Source organism: Petromyzon marinus, chromosome 68 (genome assembly GCF_048934315.1).
Source record: "Petromyzon marinus isolate PM22_M1 ecotype Great Lakes invasive population chromosome 68, UKy_Petmar_22M1.pri1.0, whole genome shotgun sequence".
Classification (NCBI taxonomy): domain Eukaryota; kingdom Metazoa; phylum Chordata; class Hyperoartia; order Petromyzontiformes; family Petromyzontidae; genus Petromyzon; species Petromyzon marinus.
The window spans coordinates 5,336,737-5,360,014 of NC_133734.1; the positions used below are offsets into that span (position 1 = coordinate 5,336,737).

Consider the following 23,278-nt stretch of genomic DNA (forward strand, 5'->3'; position numbering starts at 1 on the left):
TTAATTTAGCTATTTCAATGCTAAATTCTATGCTAATTCCTTTGTAACAATGTGCCTCTGCGGATGTGTATGCTTTAACTTTTAACATAGCTATTTCTGTGACCAGTCACAAGCTAATCATTCAGCCTTTTCAATGCTAAATTTTATGCTAATTCCTTCGTCAAGGCTCTTTGTTCCTTTCACACAGCTTAAAAGCCGTGATCTGAACGTGGCTCTCTCACTCCAGCGCTGTCCTACCAGACAGTCTCGCTCCCTTCACCTGATGAAGGCCGCTTGTGTTGTGGCCGAAACGTCGTGAGAATATTATTGTGTTATTTTATTTTATCAATTTATTATTTTATTCTCATTCTACGTGACTTTACCGAAAGAACCAAAGAAGATGAATCATTGCAGTCACGAAAGCTTTAAATCGAAATTTAACTGCCTCTACGGGGAGGGATTCCACACATCCTTAACATCATTCAACAGACTTCGGGATAAGTAGGCTCAACTAATCGAGTCTCTCACCTTTCTGAAGAGATGCCGCGACTCTAAGGTAATACCAACCGCATTTACACTAACCTCTGCTGTTGCAACTTCTCTCAATGCAAAACGAATTCTAGCTAGAACTAGCTTCGCTCTTATCTCGGAAAAAATCAGACTTACACGCACCGAACTCGATCAGTTAGACAAGACACTCTACAAATCACACTTAAAATTGACAGCAACAATGTCTACATCGGATTGGGAACATGTAGACAATATGACTACCTCTTCGGCTGCCACTATGTCGAACCAATGTAGGGACAATTTGATTTCCAAATTCAATCACCTCTCCAGCAAAAAATCGGATCCACACACCGAAAAGATAGACGTCAACAAAGTCGTAATTAATCGCAGTAACAGTTCCATTTCTGATGGTCTGAAATCCGTTTTAGCTAAAGGTCTAAACTTTGCTGTCACACCGAGACACTTACCGGTTAATGATATCATTGCCCATGTCGACGTTGCACTCAAGGGCTTGAGTCACATCTCTGCAGACGTAGCAAGATCTGAAATCGCTGCAACCCTCAAAAACGCTAAGTTGCCACCTAGCAACATCAGCAAAGACGAACGTTTTGAATTATCTCAATTAAAAAAGAGGGATGATATTGTCGTTCTTTCAGCCGACAAAGGCAATGCCACTGTCATCATGGACAAAACAGAATATAACAACAAAATTCAAGAACTACTCAACGATGGCAGCTATACAAAAATAAAAAGAGATCCCACCAACAGCCTGGTCACCAAAACGAACAAAATTATCTCTGATTCAACAGCATTAATTGATGAGAACAAACAGTTCTTGTTGAAACCCTCTGCTGCCAGACCACCAAGATTATATGGCCTTCCAAAGATACACAAAGAAGATACACCCCTTCGTCCCATCGTCTCTACTATCAGCTCCCCTACCTACAAACTGCCACGTTTTCTGGCTGATATACTGCGACCTTTCACTGGAAAAACCACCTCTGCGGTACTAAATTCTACTCACCTGGTATCGACAATCAAAGACATTTCCCTGTCCCCAAACGACCTGCTTGTCAGTTTTGATGTGGTGTCCTTGTTCACCAAAGTCCCGGTACCTGACACCATCGCTATCATTGAAGACCTGGTTCATCAAGGACTGCATACTGATGTACCCCCCCTGGTGAGACATTGCTTAACCAACACATACTTCACCTGGAATGGAACTTTCTACAAACAAACTGAGGGCACCCCAATGGGCTCCCCCCTATCTCCGGTTGTAGCCAACGTATTCATGGAAAAATTTGAAACTGACGCCATCCAGACTGCCACTCTACGCCCGACCTTATGGAAGAGGTACGTTGATGACACCTTTGTCATCTGGCCACATGGCCAGCCTGCTCTAGACCAATTCCGCGACCACATCAATTCCATACACCCAGCCATCAGATTTACCATGGAGGTCGAAAAAGATGGCAAACTACCCTTTCTGGATGTCTTAATTAAAAGGAGAGATGATGGTTCAATGAGCCACTCTGTCTACAGGAAAGCTACCCATACAGATGCTTACTTGAAACCGGATTCCCACCACCATCCATCCCAGAAGAACTGCCTCATCAAGACTCTATACCATAGAGCCCAATGCATTTCCGACCAGGAACACATTACCAGTGAACTCAAGCACGTACACCAGGCTCTCAGGGCTAATGGCTACTCCGACTACACAATCCGCAAAGCCATCACTCCAGTCATGAAGAAGGATCCTCTTGTGGAGCCACTCAAAACCATCACCTTACCCTACATTGCAAGGGTCACTAAAAAGATCTCCAAAATCCTGAATAAACACAAGATCCAGGTCCGATTCAACACAGTACACAAAATCCGTGATTTAGTTCCATCTGTAAAAGATGCTCTTCCAGACATACAGTACCCGGGCGTTTACAAACTAAAGTGCCTCTGTGGTAGTAGCTACATTGGAGAAACCAAAAGACATATCTCGGACCGCATCCGCGAACATAAAGCAGACTTGAAACACGGTAAGACGAACTCCTCTGCCGTGGCAGATCACTGTTACAATTCAGTGGGCTCACATGACATTGACTTCTCCAAGACGGAGGTTCTTTGCAAACCAACTGGCTACCATGAGAGATTCGTTCATGAGGCCATTCACATATACAAGCACAGAGACAATTTCAACCGAGAAGATGGATTCAGGCTTAGTAACCACTGGAAAGATGTGTTAAATCATTTCTGTTCTTAATTAATTGTCATTTTACGATGACCTTCAGACCGCAGCTCTTTCGCCAGCATTGCCTCTTAATACCTCTCACACCACGGTTAATGGTATGGTTTACAACATGGAGTATACTAGGGCTTCGCAGCTGTCTCTCTCCCCCTCCTCTGTTCCGACCATGGACGAACTCGTCCGTCTGAACGGGGCCCGTAGCTATCCGTGGTACGGAAATTTGAGGGTAAGAATCTACCCATTTTTTCGCCATATAGCATTGTGATATATAACGACTTATGGTTGGTAGCTTAGCTGATTGGAGAATATAGAGTTTATTGATAACATGAAGGTAATTTATATTTTAGTTTTTATTGGTTCACTATATAGTACTGTGAATAGCTCAGATGTGTAGGCATTTCTGTGACCAGTCACTAGCAAATCACCCAGTTATTTCAATGCTAAATTCGCCTAGTTATTTCAATGCTAAATTCTCCTGTTTTGATTTGTACTAAGTGCCTCGGTGAATGTGTATGCTCTGACTTCAACGTAACTATTTCTGTAGCAGTTACAAGCGAATGCCTTAATTTAGCTATTTCAATGCTAAATTCTATGCTAATTCCTTTTTAACAATGGGTGCCTCTGCGGATGTGTATGCTTTAACTTTTAACATAGCTATTTCTGTGACCAGTCACAAGCTAATCATTCAGCCTTTTCAATGCTAAATTTTATGCTAATTCCTTCGTCAAGGCTCTTTGTTCCTCTCACACAGCTTAAAAGCCGTGATCTGAACGTGGCTCTCTCACTCCAGCGCTGTCCTACCAGACAGTCTCGCTCCCTTCACCTGATGAAGGCCGCTTGTGTTGTGGCCGAAACGTCGTGAGAATATTATTGTGTTATTTTATTTTATCAATTTATTATTTTATTCTCATTCTACGTGACTTTACCGAAAGAACCAAAGAAGATGAATCATTGCAGTCACGAAAGCTTTAAATCGAAATTTAACCGCCTCTACGGGGAGGGATTCCACACATCCTTAAGATCATTCAACAGACTTCGGGATAAGAAGGCTCAACTAATCGAGTCTCTCACCTTTCTGAAGAGATGCCGCGACTCTAAGGTAATTCCAACCGCATTTACACTAACCTCTGCTGTTGCAACTTCTCTCAATGCAAAACGAATTCTAGCTAGAACTAGCTTCGCTCTTATCTCGGAAAAAATCAGACTTACACGCACCGAACTCGATCAGTTAGACAAGACACTCTACAAATCACACTTAAAATTGACAGCAACAATGTCTACATCGGATTGGGAACATGTAGACAATATGACTACCTCTTCGGCTGCCACTATGTCGAACCAATGTAGGGACAATTTGATTTCCAAATTCAATCACCTCTCCAGCAAAAAATCAGATCCACACACCGAAAAGATAGACGTCAACAAAGTCGTAATTAATCGCAGTAACAGTTCCATTTCTGATGGTCTGAAATCCGTTTTAGCTAAAGGTCTAAACTTTGCTGTCACACCGAGACACTTACCGGTTAATGATATCATTGCCCATGTCGACGTTGCACTCAAGGGCTTGAGTCACATCTCTGCAGACGTAGCAAGATCTGAAATCGCTGCAACCCTCAAAAACGCTAAGTTGCCACCTAGCAACATCAGCAAAGACGAACGTTTTGAATTATCTCAATTAAAAAAGAGGGATGATATTGTCGTTCTCTCAGCCGACAAAGGCAATGCCACTGTCATCATGGACAAAACAGAATATAACAACAAAATTCAAGAACTACTCAACGATGGCAGCTATACAAAAATAAAAAGAGATCCCACCAACAGCCTGGTCACCAAAACGAACAAAATTATCTCTGATTCAACAGCATTAATTGATGAGAACAAACAGTTCTTGTTGAAACCCTCTGCTGCCAGACCACCAAGATTATATGGCCTTCCAAAGATACACAAAGAAGATACACCCCTTCGTCCCATCGTCTCTACTATCAGCTCCCCCACCTACAAACTGGCACGTTTTCTGGCTGATATACTGCGACCTTTCACTGGAAAAACCACCTCTGCGGTACTAAATTCTACTCACCTGGTATCGACAATCAAAGACATTTCCCTGTCCCCAAACGACCTGCTTGTCAGTTTTGATGTGGTGTCCTTGTTCACCAAAGTCCCGGTACCTGACACCATCGCTATCATTGAAGACCTGGTTCATCAAGGACTGCATACTGATGTACCCCCCCTGGTGAGACATTGCTTAACCAACACATACTTCACCTGGAATGGAACTTTCTACAAACAAACTGAGGGCACCCCAATGGGCTCCCCCCTATCTCCGGTTGTAGCCAACGTATTCATGGAAAAATTTGAAACTGACGCCATCCAGACTGCCACTCTACGCCCGACCTTATGGAAGAGGTACGTTGATGACACCTTTGTCATCTGGCCACATGGCCAGCCTGCTCTAGACCAATTCCGCGACCACATCAATTCCATACACCCAGCCATCAGATTTACCATGGAGGTCGAAAAAGATGGCAAACTACCCTTTCTGGATGTCTTAATTAAAAGGAGACATGATGGTTCAATGAGCCACTCTGTCTACAGGAAAGCTACCCATACAGATGCTTACTTGAAACCGGATTCCCACCACCATCCATCCCAGAAGAACTGCCTCATCAAGACTCTATACCATAGAGCCCAATGCATTTCCGACCAGGAACACATTACCAGTGAACTCAAGCACGTACACCAGGCTCTCAGGGCTAATGGCTACTCCGACTACACAATCCGCAAAGCCATCACTCCAGTCATGAAGAAGGATCCTCTTGTGGAGCCACTCAAAACCATCACCTTACCCTACATTGCAAGGGTCACTAAAAAGATCTCCAAAATCCTGAATAAACACAAGATCCAGGTCCGATTCAACACAGTACACAAAATCCGTGATTTAGTTCCATCTGTAAAAGATGCTCTTCCAGACATACAGTACCCGGGCGTTTACAAACTAAAGTGCCTCTGTGGTAGTAGCTACATTGGAGAAACCAAAAGACATATCTCGGACCGCATCCGCGAACATAAAGCAGACTTGAAACACGGTAAGACGAACTCCTCTGCCGTGGCAGATCACTGTTACAATTCAGTGGGCTCACATGACATTGACTTCTCCAAGACGGAGGTTCTTTGCAAACCAACTGGCTACCATGAGAGATTCGTTCATGAGGCCATTCACATATACAAGCACAGAGACAATTTCAACCGAGAAGATGGATTCAGGCTTAGTAACCACTGGAAAGATGTGTTAAATCATTTCTGTTCTTAATTAATTGTCATTTTACGATGACCTTCAGACCGCAGCTCTTTCGCCAGCATTGCCTCTTAATACCTCTCACACCACGGTTAATGGTATGGTTTACAACATGGAGTATACTAGGGCTTCGCAGCTGTCTCTCTCCCCCTCCTCTGTTCCGACCATGGACGAACTCGTCCGTCTGAACGGGGCCCGTAGCTATCCGTGGTACGGAAATTTGAGGGTAAGAATCCACCCATTTTTTCGCCATATAGCATTGTGATATATAACGACTTATGGTTGGTAGCTTAGCTGATTGGAGAATATAGAGTTTATTGATAACATGAAGGTAATTTATATTTTAGTTTTTATTGGTTCACTATATAGTACTGTGAATAGCTCAGATGTGTAGGCATTTCTGTGACCAGTCACTAGCAAATCACCCAGTTATTTCAATGCTAAATTCGCCTAGTTATTTCAATGCTAAATTCTCCTGCTTTGATTTGTACTAAGTGCCTCGGTGAATGTGTATGCTCTGACTTCAACGTAACTATTTCTGTAGCAGTTACAAGCGAATGCCTTAATTTAGCTATTTCAATGCTAAATTCTATGCTAATTCCTTTTTAACAATGGGTGCCTCTGCGGATGTGTATGCTTTAACTTTTAACATAGCTATTTCTGTGACCAGTCACAAGCTAATCATTCAGCCTTTTCAATGCTAAATTTTATGCTAATTCCTTCGTCAAGGCTCTTTGTTCCTCTCACACAGCTTAAAAGCCGTGATCTGAACGTGGCTCTCTCACTCCAGCGCTGTCCTACCAGACAGTCTCGCTCCCTTCACCTGATGAAGGCCGCTTGTGTTGTGGCCGAAACGTCGTGAGAATATTATTGTGTTATTTTATTTTATCAATTTATTATTTTATTCTCATTCTACGTGACTTTACCGAAAGATCCAAAGAAGAGCTATAGAGATACTTAGAGACTCATAGGCTAAACTGAAATATTTATTTGTTTAACAATAAGAAAAGGCCACCACCACAACGCTGCTGTTTGTTCAGCAGCGACCCCTGGCAACCACACCCAATGATAGCAGCTCAACCAAGTGGCTAATATCATCACCACGTAGACATTCATAGTGGCAGCCCAATAATGTAGACGCATAGAGGCCAATTGAGATTCATGGAGATACATAGAGACCCACAGAGATACATAGAGACCCACAGAGATACATAGAGACCCACAGATATACATAGAGACCCACAGAGATACATAGAGACCCACAGAGACACATAGAGACCCATATAGATACATAGAGACCCACAGATATACATAAAGATCCACAGAGACACATATAGATTCATGGAGATACATAGAGGCCCTCAGAGACACAGAGACCCACAGAGATACATAGAGACCCACAGAGATACATACACCCACAGAGATACATAGAGACCCACAGAGATATATAGAGACCCACAGAGATATACAGAGACTCACAGAGGCACATAGAGACCCATAGAGGTACATAGAGACCCACAGAGATACATAGAGACCCACAGAGAAATATAGAGACCCACAGAGATACATAGAGACCCACAGAGAAACATAGAGACCCATATAGATACATAGAGACCCACAGAGACACATAGATTCATGAAGATACATAGAGGCCCTCAGAGACACATAGAGACCCAGAGAGATACATACAGACCCACAGAGATACATAGAGACCCACAGAGATACATAGACACCCACAGAGATACATAGAGACTCACAGAGATACACAGAGACTCACAGAGGCACATAGAGACCCATAGAGGTATATAGAGACCCACAGAGAAACATAGAGACCCATATAGATACATTGAGACCCACAGAGACACATAGAGACCAAAATAGATAGATAGAAACCCACAGAGATACATAGAGACCCATAGAGATACATAGAGACCCACAGAGATTTATAGAGACCCACAGAGATACATAGAGACTATTCATAATAAAGGTTTTTGGGTTAGATCGCTGTCGAGGGAGGTAGGGAGGAATGCGATCAGCTATGAAGCACTTTGTCACAGATGTCCAGCAGTGTGGCACGGGGCTCAGAAAGTTACAACAACAAACACAATATACACACAATACACACCGATAGGAGTGCAAAGTAGTGGAAAAGGTAAACATGCCACTAGGCATACATTAATGAATATAAATATAAAGTTGTTTAAGCTCTCGGTTATCAGCATTCAGGTTTATTCGAGATTTTGACGTAAATTAATAACTCTTAGATTTTTCCCTTCAGCCCAAATGTATAATCTAAAAACAGGTATACACTTTGATATGTTGGAAATGCTTATTTATAGGTCACACGCTGCTTAATCCCGAACATTTGTGTTGCTCCGGTTAATCCGAAATCCGCGTGATCGCCACTACAGTACAGTAGTTGCAATATCTTTACACACAGAGGGCTGAGCGGTGGCTCTGCTATCATCCACTTAGTGGGCCGATTCTTCTGCTGGGTGGGTGCCAGGAAAGTGATATTATCACTGAGCACGCGCATCATCCGTCGGTCGAACATTCTCAATCGAAAGAGTAACAATTGAAATCGTCATCAGTTGTGCATCATTGTGAGCGATTTGTTAGATCATTTAATTGGTGAGTTTGATTTTTTTTACTTTGTCGTGGCAGAGAAAACAATTCATTCCACATAAATTAGTTGTTTTTTGACATAGACATCCATGGAAAATTCGCGAGAAGAAACGAGTGTCTATTGGACATGAATTCGTGGCGGTTTATCAACACTAAATTTAAGCTTGGGGCAAGGCAACACAACAACAGTCGCAGACCACACCAAGACAACATACCCAGACCACACCAAGACAACAACAGTCCCAGACCACAACAAGACAAAACAACAACAACAGTCCCAGACCACACCAAGTCAACAACAACAACAGTCGCAGACCACATGAAGACAACAACAACAGTCCCGGATCACACAAAGACAACAACAACAGTCCCAGACAACACCAAGACAACAACAACAGTCCCAGACCACACCAAGACAACAACAACAGTCCCAGACAACACCAAGACAACAACAACAGTCCCAGACCACACAAAGACAACAACAACAACAGTCCCAGACCACACAAAGACAACAACAGTCCCGGACCACACAAAGACAACAACAACAGTCCCAGACCACACCAAGACAACAACAGTCCCGGACCACACAAAGACAACAACAACAGTCCCAGACCACACCAAGACCACCCCAGGCGTCCTCTGGTTTGTGAAGGCGCCGTGCGTAAGTTCACTCACCAGCGTCGCGAACAATTGAAGGGCGATGAAACACGACGGAAGATTCATTTTTTACGCCCTTCAGCCCCACGTCGGTGATTTCCCTTCATCTGCGGTGTGGTTCCTTCGCTGTCGGTCGCGCCAAACCGCTCTGGAACACTCCCCGTGTGGTCACCGTCGTCTTTGGCGACTTGGGCGTTTTCGGCGACCTTTGAGTCGGAGGGCAGCGATCGAGGCGTTGTGAACTCACACGAGAGAAAGAGCGTGCGGTGTTTGATCAGCACCGCAGTGTGTTGTAAAACCATTAAAGTTGCGTTCCAGGTCCGAGCCCCTGCTATGCTCACCTCTTCCAACGTCTTTGGTGCAGCGTGGAAGAGGAGATCCAAAATGCCCACTGAAGGGTCTCTCTTGATGCTCCCTCTCATGCGGGCTGTTGTGACGAAATGTTGACTAAGTTCAGTTCAGTTTATTTATTTGGTATAGCCCTGTGAGCCATTCGGCTCTTGAATCGGGTGCAACCACAACAAACAAAAAACACAAAACACGAACAAGAAAACATCTTTAAGTGACTATGTGACTGTGCAGACAGAAAATCCATGAAAAAAACAGCAAAATATTCCTGAAAAAGCACCCTACACCAACCTCGCCTGGTACGCAGGTGGTCGTGGGTTTGATTCCGACCCTGACGATGCCTGCTGCATTGTTTGAGTCTGCGTCTCTCTCTCATCATCGCCACGGTGGCTAGGAGATGTTAATTACGTCACCTGGTACGCAGGGTGTTGTGGGAGGATTGTCTGAGTGAGTGGCAGGCTGATTGTAAGGGTGAAGTATTGACTGAGTGAGTGGCAGGCAGATTGTAAGGGTGAAGGATTGACTGAGTGAGTGACAGGCTGATTGTAAGGGTGCAGGATTGACTGAGTGAGTGTTGCTGGCTGATTGTCAGGTTGAAGGAATGACTGAGTGAGTGGCAGGCTCGGAATGAATTCACATTTGAGAGAATGCCCAACAAGAAGACGGAGCGATGAGACCGCTTCGTGTGGTGTTGCCTGGTGGATTATTCACAACGCAAGTGAGAGTTTGCCAGCCAGCTTAAATAGCTCTTGTGTGTACGTATGTTGAACTTCTTTCGCACCGTACGTAGCCAACCGTGGCAGTGTTGAGTCTATGGGCAGTGTTGAATCTATATGGGCAGTAACTAGATTCGAAGCTTTCGTGACTGCAGGAATTACTCTTTGGTTCTTTGAGTAAAGTCACGTAGAAAATATAATCAATGGGGACTGAGCCAGGCTGAAGTGTACGCCTGGCTAACACGAGAAATGTTTTGTATGTAAAAGTGAAAACCACGACACAATATCACTCATAGCACAGGTTGTGTTGGGGTTAGATCGCGTGTATATAAATGTGTTGTGGAACCCTGCCGCCTGATGATGCCGGTTGTAATTACTGGCGACACGTCACGGTACTCAGATTGTCAATGTTGTGGCTCTACCCTCCAACACACCGGTTAGTGCTGTACTAGTATACTACACTATACACTACACCACTATACACTATACTATACACTACACTATACATTACACTACTATACATTACACTACACCACTACACTATACACTACACTACTATACATTACACTACTATCCACTACACCACTACACCATACACTATTGCTGTACTTGTGACGAATTGGCCACGTTATGTTTACGTGACAAACTTTACTAAAAGGCTGTGTGGTGGCGGGTTTAACGACACATTAATATTTGTGCGATCTAACACACAAAAACCTATATTATGAAAACCACAATAATACTGTATACAAGGTTTTATTATAGTATTAAGGTTATAGTATTTTATTATAGTATTACACAATACTATCACGGTTGGTCACTTAATTGGGACCCTTGCCCGAACACGGGGGGGAGGGGGGGTTATGGTCTCATAAATCCGTGACGTTGTGAACTCAACGGCAATGGGGAAACGAGAGAGTTGGTGAGGCAGTTCACGAAACGACAATCCCCCTATTATTTCGTTTCGTGGTATCAACCCAAAACGTTGAACGGGAAGTATTTTGAATGTAAAATAAGGTATGATAGGTACGACGTTGTTCTTTAAATATTTGCTGATGAATTGTGACAGAACAGAGTTTTATAATCGAGCAGCGTCTACAACGGGTGCTCGCACTCATCAGCTAGTGGAGAACTCGATAGGGCGTCCGTGAGAGAGAGGCCAGGGGGTGACCGATGGAATTTTGCGAAATTAAATTCGATGTTTAATAAAAGGACCAGGAGGGTGCAGGGATAAATCAAAGATGACGGAAGAGTGGTCGGAGTTTCCTGGATCCGTCACAGTGAGTTCAGACAGTGGAAGCCCAAGAGAACAAAACTAAATCTAAAGTAAGTTCACCACGCTGTGTGTGCTGTTAGACATGCTGCAAGAAACCAAAAGAGTCAAGGATGGCCAATAAGTCACTGACATGAGGTTTGGATGGTGGATCACCGTGAACATTTGAAGTCACCAATGATGAGAATCCATTCAGAACGAGCCACACAACACCGAGAGGAACTCAGAGAACTGAGAGAAATGTGTAAATTAACCTTGGAGAAGCGATAGAGCAATATTAACAATGCCGGCTGGGTACAAATTGGCCTCCAAATGACTGGAACGTTGGCAATGGGACAGGTTTTACAAACGCAGAATCAGCATGATATAAAATCAGGTCACCTGCCCCGACCTGACGACCGTTGATCCTCACGAGAAGAGAAACCAGTCGGAGTCGCCTCGTTCCAGTGGTGGAGCCAGTGGGGGAGGGGGGGGTGGCACGTGCCCCCCCAATGATCCGATCGAAATACCTAATTTCGATCAAATAATTGGGGGTTTATTAGTAATCAATCTGCATTTTGCGACCCCCATTGCTACTGTGTAGCATATCATTAGGTGCCGGGGACTCTATGAGATGATAGGATAAAAGTCTGAGTCCATAATTGGCAATAAGTAACGGCAAAGCGGTTATAAGTGACTCACAGAATTGTGTGAAGTTGCGTCTACAGTCCACGACTTCCCTGAAGGCATCCACCTTCAGCGAGTGCGATGCAGATCGCACACAGTTCAAATTCGACCCTCGATCGATGGCTGCAGAAGCGCCCGGGGGGGACAAGTCCTAACTTACTAACAACTCCTCTATCGTTTTTCATTGCTGGAGGGGTTGCCCCCCTGCTACCTGAAAATCCTGGCGCCGCCACTGCCTCGTTCAGTGAAAAATAGTCAAGAGGCCTGTGCCAGGTCTCAGTCAGACGTAGGAAGTCACGACGGCGCTCCGTGATGAATTTGTCTCACCGCAAACGCCTCGCTTCTGATAGAACCCTGCATGTTAAGTAACGCTGCATGAGCCCAACCAATTACGGGGCCCTTCAACGGTGATCGTTCACAAGGCCCCAATGGGCAACGAACGGAAGAGGCTCCAATGAAATTGGTGGTGGCTGTGACAGAAACAGATCCGATGTTGCGACGTCATTTGCGAGCGATCTGATGATTTTGCTACGACCAGCCCCACGTGACGAACATCTTGCGTTCGCCTGAGAATACCCAGGGAATGAGACGGGGACATTTGTGCATCACAGCGATCGAAAAACGGAGCGCGAACTCAACGATACACTTCTCAACCTCTGTAGACTGTCAATTAATGAATCTATCACGAATGAATCGATCTTTATTTTCCATCGTGCCGATATCACCGTCACCATTACAACGGGAAGGGAACGGTACAGCAGCGACAGTAATGAAGACAGAAACCCGTCACGACCTTAGCAGCGGACACCGATCGAGCAGAGTCAATTGCAACCGTGCACAAAGTAAACTCCCCATGAGCTGTTTTGCATTTCCCCAGGTGCAAGCCTGTTGTATGTATTGGGTCTTGAAAATGTAATGAAAATAATAAAAATTAAAATGAAATGTGGAAAAATGCGTAAATATTCGAATTTATGTTAATTTATGTAACTTAACATAACCTTTATAAACATTTATTGAGTAAAAACAAACACTTTACAATTTGAAAATCCTCGAGTACTTTTCCGCGTTGTGCGTCACATTTCCTCTTCTCGGACTCAGTCGTGAAAGGCGGAACATGTTCAAAATCTGAAGAACATTTACGGAAGAAGTGAAGAGCTTTTCAAAAGAGACAGGGCCGCTGCGTTCGCTTTCATCGCTGCTCCTGACTGTCGGGCTACTCTTCACAGTACGTCACAGACGCATACGGCCAAATAGCAAAGCAGCGACATCTGGTGGCCAATTCTAGATTTGAAGCTTTCGTGACTGCAAGGATTCATTAGACATCTGGTGGCGAGTCTGCGCATGTAATGTCGCCTGTTCACTACACTATATGCTACTATACACGACACTATGCTCCACTACTATACACTTCACTACTATACACTACACTATACAATAATATGCACTACACTACCATGCACTGCACTATACACTACTATATACTACACTACCATACACTACACTAGACACTACAATACACTACACATTTCAACGTCCATCCTACAAAGTTCCATCACAAGGGAGAAACACAAACAAATAGACACGTGATTTTTTGCCCGTGTAATAATGGCTGTACACAATATGGACGTGAAAACTCAATTTCCCTGTACAAGAGAACGGGGTAAACCGTACGGGTTGACAGGTATGGGTGAGTCGATGGGACTTTGTGTGGTGAGTCTGTGGGTCTCTGTGTGATGAGTCTGTGGGGTGAGTCTGTGGGTCTCCCTGTGGTGAGTCTATGGGTCTCTGTGTGGTGAGTCTGTGGGGTGAGTCTATGGGTCTCTGTGGGGTGAGTCTATGGGTCTCTGTGTGGTGAGTCTATGGGCCTCTGTGTGGTGAGTCTATGGGTCTCTGTGTGGTGAGTCTGTGGGGTGAGTTTGTGGGTCTCTGTGTGATGAGTCTGTGGGTCTCTGTGTGGTGAGTCTATGGGTCTCTGTGTGGTGAGTCTGTGGGGTGAATCTGTGGGGTGAGTCTGTGGGTCTCTGTGTGATGAGTCTATGGGTCTCTGTGTGGTGAGTCTGTGGGTGAGTCGTCATTGAGCCTGGCTTCTGATTCGCTGAATCAAATCGCTGCCAAGTCTATACTGAGCAAACACCAGAAACGGAACCCCGTCCTGCAGCAGCTGTTAAAACTACATGCACCGTGGCACACGAAGGTGTGGGTAGCAAGCACCACCGCGCCCGGCCGCCTTTGTATCCCCCGTGGCGATGTTTACTACTACTACACACCACTCCGGCTACTTATTTGAGGCTGAGTCGGCCTTGGGGAGGCCCACGACTGGTGGTGTTTGCCGTGAACGGGAATCGAATACGGGACTTGAACTGGATTCGTGGTGCTAACCGCAGCGCCACCGCTCCCCACTTGGCTGCTATATTCCACACAAAGCTCCCCCGTGTAACCTGTAACAGACTGTTGGGGCAAGTGCTGTGAGCGAGCCCCTATGAAGGCTACCGATATTGTGGCACAGGAGGGGGTGGGTGGCCAACACCACGCCCGGCCGCCTTTGTCTCCCTAGTGACGATGTTTACACATCGCACAGGTACTCATTTTAGGCTGAGTCGACCTAGGGGAGGCCCGGGACCGGTTCAGAAAATCATCACTGAGTGGTGTTGGCCGTGAGCGGGAATCGAACCCGGGTTGCCAGGTTCATAGCACAGCGTGCTAACCGCTACACTACCGCTCCCCACACAGACACACAGAAAGACACAGACACACGCAGATACACATAACAACAACAACCGCCATTCGCCACTAAGTGGCGGTAACGTCACCACAACGCTTATGGCAGGCTATGTGCAACTTGAGGCCACGTGAAGTGTCGAATGCCCGCTGGCAGGAGGTTACGGGGCAGTCCCAGGTGCCATGGGTTGAATGAGTGAGATGACTGAGATGACTGGCTGATGCACCACCTGTGCCCCCTACTATGGCAACTTGCTGTACTCTAGCCACCCGGCGCTCCGCTCGTTGTTGTGAGCGTCGCTCCTCCGCCCATTGTTTTTGTTGGAGGGCGACTACCTTCAACTGCCCAGCAGCGTCCATCACGAGCCTCCTCCATAGAGGCCGATCTTGACACCGCTGGTCCCAGTCATCGGCAAGTCCACTCAGTTCCACATCCTCCTGTAACACATCACTCCATCCCTTTTCTAGCCTGTGCCGCGCCAGTTTAGCCCCCTCGTTCCAGCCGAACAAAAGCTGTTTAGGCATGCGGTGACTGGACATGCAGGCTACATGACCCAGCCAACGCAGCCTTGCCTGCCGGAGGAGCTCACCAATGGGACTTTGTCCAGATTTTTCAATGATTTGTGAGCTCCTCACTCAATGCAGCCTGGTTAAACCCAGGATGGATCGTAAGCAGGCCAGCATAAATGTTTCCAACCAGCGAAGATGCTCCATTAGGGGGGGGTCCACGTTTCACAAGCGTAGAGAAGTGAGGGAATGACCGCTCAAAGCGAGACACCAGATAGCTTCCACACAGCGTTATGCAACCGATGAAAAGATAATGCCGCTCGACTGATTGTGAGTGAGACCTCTGCTGTCAAACCGGAGCCGGTCATGAGCACACTGCCCAGGTATGGGAAACTCACTACTCTCTCCACAACTGCCCATCACCAATTGGGAGTTGTGGGGGTTGAGTGTCCGATGGTACAAAATACCCAGGCAGGCGTTTAATTTTGGTGGGGCTGATGGTAAGGCCCCATCTCTCAGTGGCACGCTGCAGTCTCAGCAGCAGCATTTCCAACGCCTCCTCTGAGTGAGCGGCAATTACCAGATCATTGGCATACATAACGTGGTTGACCAATAGGGAGCCATCCCTTGACCGCAGCCGGGCATCGATCAGCCTCCCATTGTATCTGTACCATTGTATCTCTACCAAGCACAGACACACGCACAGACACACAAGCAGAAAGACAGAAAGACAAACACAGACACACACACACCTGAGTATTTCATGTGACAGCGGGCGCTGGATACTTCACCTGGCCTTAAGCTGCACCTAGCCTGGCACAAGCGCCGTGGTGTCCTCACTGCCACGCGGTGGCGAATGGCGAGTATTGGTCAGGTGTGAGTTTGATCCCTGCTCAAGGCCACCAAAATCAGTGACGATTTTCTGAACCGACTCAGTGGGCCTCCCCTCGGTCGACTCAGCCTCAAAATGAGAAGCAAAATGAATAGTGGCGGTGTGTGTTGAACATTGCCGCTGGGGAGACAAAGGCGGCCGGGGCGGGCATGGTGCTCACCACCCACAAGGGGGACCCTTGATGTTCGTTTGGAACCCGCCCGTGCTGTGGCTGCACTGGGGTGGAAATTAATGCGATACGGAACGAATAAATTATGTTAATTAAATTTCCATATATGGAGGGGTTGGCTGGTAAGAAATGGACCCACAACGGATGTTAAACTATTTTAATGTTTTGTGATCCCCATATATTGCATGGGTTCCGAGACAGGAAGAATAATAAATGATGTTAATGTTATTACCCATATATGGAGGTATTGGGCGTGGCTGCGCTGGGACGAAACGAATCCACGATCGAAAGGGGGAACCACAGCGTCTCCCCTGTCCATTGACGAGGGCCACAGGTTGTTGCCCGCACAATTTTATTGAAAACAACAACAGCAAACATCGTGACATTACCGTAAAGTTTCAAAACGTATGGGCATGGTACTAGCGGGAAGTACCCGGCGTTGCCCGGGCGAGAAATATATTTCAAAATTTCTCTTAAAAACCTTACATATACATACACAGATACTAAGCTCTTTCGGTAAAGTCACGTTGAAGGGAAACAATAAAATAATAAAATATATATAAAACAATAAAAATTCTCACGACGTTTCAACCATAACACAAACGGTCATCATCAGGTGTGAAAACCAACGGCAAGAAACATTTGAAAGAAGTGGTGGTAAGCAATTATTTATTTATTTTAAACGGTGTTTGTGTTTATTTATTTAAAAAATCAAAGGTATTTCCCTATCCCCAGACGACCTGCTTGTCAGTTTTGATGTAGTTTCCTTATTCACCAAAGTTCCTGTACCTGACACCATCGCAATCATTGAAGACTTGGTTCATCAAGGACTAAACACTGAGGTACCCCCCCTGGTGAGATACTGCTTAATCAATACATACTTCACTTGGAATGGAACTTTCTACAAACAAACTGAGGGCACCCCAATGGGCCCCCCCCTATCTCCGGTTATAGCTAACATTTTCATGGAGAAATTTGAGACTGACGCCATCCAGACTGCCACTCTGCGCCCAACCTTATGGAAGAGGTACGTGGATGACACTTTTGTCATCTGGCCACATGGCCGGCCTGCTCTAGACCGATTCTTCGACCACATCAATTCCATACACCCAGCCATCAGATTTAGCACGGAAGTCGAAAAAGATGGCAGGCTACCTTTTTTGGATGTCCTAATAAAAAAGAGACCTGATGGTTCAATGAGCCACTCTGTCTACAGGAAAGCTACCCATACGGATGCTTATCTGAAACCGAATTCCCACCACCATTCATCACAGAATAATTATCTCATCAAGACTCTGTACCATAGAGCCCAATGAATATCCGACCAGGAACACATAGGCAGTGAATTCAAGCACGTACACCAAGCTCTTAAGGCTAATGGTTACTCCGACTATACAATCCGCAAAGCTATCACTCAAACCATGAAGAAGGACCCTCTTGAGGAGCGTTTCAAAACCATCACTTTACCCTACATTGCGGGGATCACAAAAAATATCTCCAAAATCTTGAATAAACACAAGATCCAGGTCCGTTTCAACACATTACATAAAATCCGTGATCTGGTTCCCTCTGTTAAAGATGTGATTCCGGACATACAGTACCCTGGTGTCTACAAACTAAGTTGCCTCTGTGGTAGTAGTTACATTGGAGAAACCAAACGCCATGTCTCGGACCGCATTCGTGAACACAAAGCAGACCTTAAACACGGTAGGACCAACACCTCGGCCGTGGCAGATCATTGTTATAATTCAGTAGGCTCACATGACATTGACTTCTCCAAGACAGAGGTTCTTTGTAAGCCATCTGGCTACCATGAGAGATTCGTTCATGAGGCTATCCACATATACAAGCACAGAGACAATTTCAACCGAGAAGATGGATTCTGGCTTAGCAATCATTGGAAGGATTTGATAAACCATTTCAGGTCTTAATTGATTGTTCACGCTTACGGTGGCTTTCAGACAGCATACATTAATTTTTCGTCTCCCCTCTCCTCTTTTCAGAACATAGATGGACTCGTCCTTCTAAACAAACTGCCAAATCGCTGCCCGTGGTGATAACTCTATAGTAGTGCAGTTACTGTGCTTGTCACTGTATGGTGCTGGCGCTTACGAAGCCACGGCGGGTAATGTGTTGTTATTATGGGCAGCCCGGGTTATGGGGTGTAGTACCAGCACTAGCGGGGCTTGGGTGAGCGCTGGTTAGCGCGGAGGCACCGTGAGCAGTGTGCGGTGCGGGCTCCCGGTGAGGGAGCGTCAGCCAGCCAGGGTTACCTTGGGGCATGATACGCTGGTTGACCTACTAACACGTGACCGGATGATATTGGAGGGGGGGCACCGGTGGACGGGGGCCACGGAGCGATCACGTGGTCCAAAAGAGCTCTCGGGAACCTTCGAGAAGGAGCTCAAGAGACCTGGAAGGTGGGCGGGGCGAAGGGCGGAGCCAGCCCCAGCCCGGGGGCATCTTACAAGGGCCCCGTGAGGAGCTCGAGGTTCTTTGTGTGCTGGTGTTACGAAGATCCACGTCGGGGAGAAGAAGTCTCTAGCCACGCGGTCCAGGACCTAGCTTGTGGTCCGGACCGGGATAGCGAACCGTTGTTCTGCCTCACGGCAAGTGTCTTGCCTCACGGCAGATGTGGGGCATGTGTACACAGGAATTTCCTGTTTTTGAAATAGGGGGTGGTCACGTGACCAGGAAGTTGCGATTTTAGATTTCCGCTGAACCACGCGGGCATCGGCCATTAAAAACATAATTCAAGATGGCGGCACACATCACAGCTCCGTGAAGACAGCTGCAGCCACCGTTGTGGGACTTTGGGAAGCATTGTCTGTAAGTTCGTTTGTGTTCTTATGATACTGGCAAGGTTGCTATAATATTAGAAGGACCTTTATAATGCTGTTATAACGCTAGAACCTTTATAATGCTGTTAAATTGTTACGATGTATGTGGGGCCTAGTGGACAATAAAGCCTGCAGCTTGCCTTGTTGTTATTTACCTGTAATCGAGTAAGTAGATTCAAGCTTGAAATAACAAAATGTCTCATTCATAAGACAACGTTATGATGCTGTGGTGTTTATTCATTGTGTTGGTTTTTCTGGGTATTAACAGATGCTGTATCTGTGCTGTTTTCTTACCAGTTTTACCTCTCTCTACCGTTCAATTTCAATAAATGACGTTCGGAGTCAGATGTTCACCCTGGCTCTGAGGGTTTATTGGAAACGCGAGGTTATCTACTCAGCTAGCTCTGCAACGCAACGCAGAGCGAGGCCGAGATAACCGTGTCTAGTTCTGCCATAGCGTGGTTAGATGGGCATTCAAGACCCGAGTGTAGATTGTGTTATGTTACGTACCGTTGTGTAAATAAATAGTGTTGCTTCGAAGATAACGTCTGCGACTTAGTTTGACTCACTACAGTAGTAACTACTAACTCTCTAGCAGTATCAACTGACTCAATAGTAGTGTCTACTGTGTAGTAGTATTTACTGCCTGTAGCAGTATTTACTGACCGTAGTGGTATATACTGACTGTTTTAGTAGCGACTAACTCTATATAGCAGTATCTACCAACTCGATAGCAGTACCTGCTATCACTACAGCAGTGCATACCGACTGTGGTGTCACCTGCTATCACTACAGCAGTGCATACTGACTGTGGTGTCACCTGCTATCACTACAGTAGTGCATACCGACTATGGTGTCACCTGCTATCACTGCAGTAGTGCATACTGACTATGGTGTCACCTGCTATCACTGCAGCAGTGCATACTGACTGTGGTGGTGGCCGCAACCACCGCCCCCCAACCCCCCACCATCCCCCCCCCACGCTACCATAATAGTATCTTAGTGCTATAATATTAGTATCTACTGATCCTATAGTAGTAAGTGCACACATTGGTGGGGGGGGGGAAGAGGACACGACACTTTTAGGAATTGACCTCAGCGTTGAGTCGATTTTTTTTCCATATTGAACGCGAATGAGAAATCCCCCCCCCCCCAATCCACCGATAACGCGTGTGCGTTGCTAGGGGCAACCCCCGGGCAGCTTTAGCGGCGCGATGAAATAATTAAATAATAATACAGTAGCACTAAATTGTTCACTTAACTACTTTCAAGTTTACTGATGGCAAAACGGTATAGCGCTGCCTTACCACGGGGCTTACGGCGTGGTACCCGGGTACTGTTTTTGAACGTAAATCCAACGGTTTTCGAGCCATATCCTTCGCAAGTGCGCATCCACAGACAGACAGAGACAGACAGAGACAAACAGACAAAAAAATACTTTCATAGGTAAGATCGTCTTTGAGACTGGTTGGTCCACACCAGAGACAGGGCCCAGTCTCACCACCAGTGCCAGACCAGAGCACTCCAAAAGGCGAGCAGCATATTTGCATGTTCACCACAAGGAGCCTGTGTGTGGTGAATGCAGTGACATTATCCTTTGCTGAAGGCTTCTCTTTGGGGTTTGAACATCTTAACACGAATGTTTTATTGCCAGAAAGGGTTAAAACCTCTTGTTATTTTTTCAAACTTTAATACTGACAAAAAAGGTCCCATGTTGTAGCTGCTCACCCCCAGTCAAGTTTAAGATGATGTACGCCATGGGAATGCAATGGTTTTGTAGGCAATCACTGTATGGAGTTTAATACAAAATATGACTCTCACAGAATCAAGTTAAAGATGAAATAGGACATCGGAATACCGTATATACACTGAATCGCAGAAATTATAAAATCGGACATTCGCATAACATTGATTCATAAGCATGAAAAATACATTTTACACAGCGTCTTAACATAGCAGTACCATCGACTATATGAACACATTAACATAAAAATACGTAAACACCTGACATCAATGCAGATGTTTTGTATGCTTTGCGAACCGCGAAATGTAATACAAATTCCACGGGGCCATGGCGCTGCTCAGCTGATCAGCTGGCCGTCTGTTTTGTTGTACATTACTCCATGGTGCACATTCATTTTGCCCTTAATCATGGACCCAAGCATGCAGCGAGTGGCGAGAATGAGAGGGAGTTGCGTCTGTGGTCTGAAGGGGCCATGGCTGGGCTGAGCCCCTCCTTCTAACCAGCCCTTCCCCATCATCTCATTGTCATCGTCATCATCATCGTCGTTAATACTTCCTAATTATAATCATTGTGAATATTTAAAGGTATGTAAAGTTAATATCGTGTTTATATTTTTTTATTACGTAACATAGTTTAGGAAATAAATAGGCAACTTAGTTAAGCTATGACGAGACTAGCCACACGCGCGGTTCCCCTAACCCCTACAACCCATAGGCCCCTGTAACTTTATCAAACGCGAGGGTTTTCAGGAACCTGAACCCTCGCGGTTGGCCAGGGAGCTACTCTACATACATACAGGGGTCGCATGGGTGACTGCTCAAATAGGAGCCTCTCATCTCTAACAACGAGCATCTGCGTACATCAACGGGCATATTGAGAGACTTCTACGCAGCACGGCCATTGCAGGGTACAGCTCTCGATCAAATTTTCCTTGAAATCGATGCAGCAGCGACATGGAGTCGGCACTGTAGAATGACAAGACGCCCGCCTCCCAGTCCAGGTGAACCCCGACTCTTTTGGGAGCATCTCGCACCGTCAGTTTTGTTTCCGTCTCATTATGTACCGCCTTGTAGGCGTTACCCCATTTCTTAAGGCTCCACGAAACTTCATTGAACCCAATTTTACAGGCTTTGTCATAACCTTTCCGTGGTATTGAGTCATACGTGACACCGATGACGAATTTCTCACAACCTCTCACGTCCACCTCCCAGTAGTGGCGACCGAACACGAATTTCTCAGAGCAAATAACTACTTGGTAGTGGTCGAACCGATCTGAGTTGTAAGGGTAAGGTTGGGTGTGTGTGGAAGTCCTGACGGTTTTAAAGTCGGCAGAAATCTGGAGGTTCCGATGTGCAGTGTTTGGGTTCAGAGTCGGTGAGCAAGTGCCTGTTAACGATAACAATGCACATGTTGTGTTAAGCGAACATTGATTACCATTTGAGAAATATACTTTGCAATTGGCAATATGTCAGTAAGAAATACAAACATTTGCTGAAAGTTTTAGCGTACCAGGCTGCAATTTACACAGCTGACGTAGTCTTTATCAGGGTTTCCTACGTTTCTGCCCTAGGTTCCACCCTGCCTATGAAAGGCAAATCAAATAGAGCCCAAGCATATCAACCGACTGACCCAATCTCACTCTCAGTCAACTGTTCACCAAACTGTCTGATGGCTTCAGGACACGTCTGGTCGTTACCAATGGCGCCGCCGGTAATCCAGCACTTTGGGGGCGAGGGTTGGTGGATCACAAACGATTTGTGAAACTCCCTAAGCAAGGGCGACAAAGTCGCCACCTGCTGCAATGCCAGGGTATGGCAGTACAGCAAGTGGATTAATCTTCATCTGGAATCCATCTATACGGGGATTACGTGTTACCTGCTTCATACTTATTGTTTGGTGTTGATGTAACTCGCTGGCTCCGTGTCCCTACCGGAAATCTGGGAAAAAAGCTTCATAGCTCATCGGAGTCCTCATCCAGGATAAAGATTCTGATGCTCGTGGGTTTTTTTCCACGTACTCCAGTTTACTGCCACAATGCATGAACGCATTTTCCCTTAACGCAGCGCTTTTCAGCAATGCATCTACCACCCTAACCAT

At 45.8% G+C, this 23,278-nt stretch overlaps 1 protein-coding gene across 1 annotated transcript in view; it reads right to left on the reverse strand.

The window, feature by feature from the left end:
• Positions 1–20,532: 20,532 nt before the first annotated feature.
• The window catches only part of LOC116956873 (uncharacterized), a 31,477-nt gene continuing 28,731 nt past the window's right edge, over positions 20,533–23,278 (reverse strand). The window contains exon 12 of the mRNA XM_032978727.2: positions 20,533–22,567. Coding sequence (XP_032834618.2) covers positions 22,020–22,567 — 548 coding nt within the window. The 3' untranslated portion in view covers positions 20,533–22,019. The remainder of the gene's footprint in view (positions 22,568–23,278) is intronic.